The sequence below is a fragment of the Solanum pennellii genome, chromosome 1 (genome assembly GCF_001406875.1).
Source record: "Solanum pennellii chromosome 1, SPENNV200".
Taxonomy (NCBI): domain Eukaryota; kingdom Viridiplantae; phylum Streptophyta; class Magnoliopsida; order Solanales; family Solanaceae; genus Solanum; species Solanum pennellii.
The window spans coordinates 58,226,758-58,229,810 of record NC_028637.1 but is presented as its reverse complement, the minus strand read 5'-3'; the positions used below and the strand labels follow the sequence as shown (position 1 = coordinate 58,229,810).

The 3,053-nt window shown below is 39.9% G+C and overlaps 1 protein-coding gene across 1 annotated transcript; it reads right to left on the bottom strand.

The window, feature by feature from the left end:
- Window positions 1–254: 254 nt before the first annotated feature.
- On the bottom strand, window positions 255–2,378 carry LOC107021526. The gene is made up of 2 exons (XM_015222207.1): window positions 1,403–2,378; window positions 255–1,264 (listed from the first exon to the last, which is right to left on the bottom strand). Exons 1-2 carry the CDS (start codon window positions 2,376–2,378, stop codon window positions 255–257), a joined length of 1,986 nt encoding a protein of 661 aa, XP_015077693.1.
- Window positions 2,379–3,053: the final 675 nt, after the last annotated feature.

Sequence of the window (3,053 nt, the reverse complement as noted above, 5' to 3'; positions counted from 1 at the left end):
GAAGTAATGATGGGTCTTCTTACCGCGAGAACTTGATCTCCAACTTGAAAGCACCTCAAGCGAACCTTCTTATTAAAAGCACGAGATAGACGAGCTTGATAACATTCAAGGTTTTGTTGGGCTTGTAACCTCTTTTCATCAAGTGCTCCTAACTCAGCAAGACGCAATCGAGCATTTTCTTCCTTAGTGAGCCCTTCTTGAATAGCAAGTCTTAAGGAGGGTATTTGACGCTCGAGTGGCAGGACTGCTTCAACTCAAAAAGCAAGTGAATATGGTGTTGCTTGAGTTGGTGTGCGATATGTTGTCCTATATGCCCACAAAGCTTCTTCCATTCTTTCATGCCAATCCCGTTTGGATTTGGAGACAACTTTCTTGAGCAGGTTGCATAGAGTTTTATTGAATGCTTCAGCAAGACCATTAGCGGCAGCATGGTACATAGAAGATTTACGCTGCTTAAAGTCAAAAAGATCACAAATCTTGTTCATTAACTTGTTATCAAATGGTTTTCCATTGTCTGTTATTATATATCGAGGGATGCCAAAGCGATAGATAATATTTACTCGGATAAAATTTGCAACATTCTCTTTCTTCACCTCTTTTAAAGCGACAGCTTCAGTCCATTTTGAAAAGTAATCAGTTGCAGCCAAGATGTACAAGTGTCCACCAGAAGACTTTGGTAATGGTCCTATAATATCCAGTACCCAAGCGTCAAATGGCGAAGATGCGATGGTTGGGTGCAATACTTCGGGTGGCTGATGAATGAAATTCGCATGAAATTGACAAGCATCACATTTTCTAGCATAATATAAGCAATCTTTCACCATGGTTGGCAAGTAATACCCCATCCTCTTTATGTGAAAATGAAGTTTTGGTCCAGATTGATGTGATCCACATACTCCTGAGTGTGCTTCTTGCAGAGCTTGAATCGCTTCTTCCTCTCCCAAACATCGTAATAACATACCCTCAAATGATCTTCTATATAATGTATCCTTGTAGTAAAGGAAATGAGGTGCACGACGACGTATGTCAGTTCTTCTTCTTGGATTTTCTGGAAGTATCCCATAACATAGGTAGTCAATGATGGGTTGGCTCCAATCTTCCTTCGCAGCTTCAACAATGGCGACGATATGATAAAGCTTATTTTCAATATATTCTTCCTCATTTGACGGTGGTACTATCCATTTTTGACAGACAGTTACTTGCGTTTGATCAGGAAGGGTTAGCGTTGAAGCTAGAGTAGCCAATGCATCAGCTTTCTTATTATCTGTTCGACGCACATGTTGAAGGGTTACATCCCCAAGTCATCTTATCAACTTTTGATCATAATCATGATAAGGTCGCAATTCATGATTTTTTACCTCATAACTTCCTAAGAGTTGATTAATCACCAATTGAGAGTCACCAAAGACCTGTAAATGTAATTGTTTCATGTCAACGGCCATTTCAAGTCCAAGTATCAGTGCTTGATATTCAGCGACATTATTGGAGCAACATTGTTTTAGAGTAAAAGAGAATGGTAGAATCTCTTCTTGTGAAATGATGAACACCACACCAGCACCAGCTCCGCCGTGATGTGCAGCCCCGTCAAAGTACATTTTCCAAGGAGGTTGAACTTCAATTAACATCGCATCTACATCAGGAAACTCATCAGTTAACTCCCAATCATTTGGTATAGGATGGTCTGCTAAGAAATCCGCTAGTGCTTGTCCCTTCACGGATTTTTGAGGGATGTACACAATCTCAAATTGTTGGAATTGGAGGTACCATCTTGCTAGTCGGTCACTAAGGACAGGTTTTGACATAACAAACTTGATGGGATTTGCTCTAGAAATAAGGCGGACAACATGAGCTTGAAAATAATGCTTCATCTTTTGAATTGAGAAGACCAGTGCCAAGCATAACTTTTCAATTGGCGAATAATTTAGCTCATTTGGCGTCATCGTTCTACTTAAGTAATAAAGAGCATTTTCTTTGCCTTCACTATTCTCTTGAGCTAACAGGGCTCCTACAGACCTTTCTTGTGCTGCAATGTAGAGTATCAATGGTTTTCCAGGTATAGGGGCTGCCAAAACCGGAGGTTTCGCTAGATACGATTTGATACTTTTAAAGGCTTCGCTACATGTTTGGTCCCAATTAAAAGGAGCACCTTTCTTCATGAGATGACTGAATGGTTGACATCTCCCCGCTAGATTTGAGATGAACCTTCTCAAGTAGGCTAACTTTCCTTGGAGACTTTTTAATTCATGAATATCTCGAGGTTCAGGCATCTTTGATATTGCATCGACTTTGGCTTGATCAATTTCAATTCCTCGATGTCTCACAATAAAGCCAAGGAACTTGCCGGAAGTAACTCCGAAGGCACATTTCAATGGATTCATCCTTAGTTGATATCTTCGGAGTAACTCAAACACCATCCTTAAGTCTTTCAAATGATCACCCCTCTTCCTCGACTTTACTACCAAATCATCAACATATCATTCAACATTTTTATGGAGCAAGTCGTCAAACAAATTTTGCTTAGCCCTTTGATATGTGGTGCCAGCATTCTTTAAACCAAATGGCATCACTTTGTAGCAATAAATACCTTTTGGCGTGCGAAATGCAGTGAGTTCTTCATCTTTTAATGACATGCGGATTTGATTATATCCAGAAGAACCATCCATGAACGACATTGCCTCATAACCAGTGCTGGCATCAATCATCAACTCTGGAATGGGAAGAGGAAACTCATCTTTAGGGCATGCATTATTGAGATCTCTAAAGTCAACGCAAACTCGAATTTGACCATTCTTCTTCCTCACAGGAACAATACTTGAAATCCATGTAGGATATTTGACCTCACGAATAAAGTCTGCCTCAATGAGTTTGTTAACTTCATTTTCTATCAACGAAATCAAGTCTTGTCTAAAACGTCTTTGAGCTTGTTTAACTGGACGAGAACCATTTTTTACTGCCAATTGATGGACCGCTACTCTAGGATTCAATCCAGGCATTTCTTTGTAACTCCAAGCGAATACATCTCTATACTCTTTGAGTATATTCATGCAAGCGAC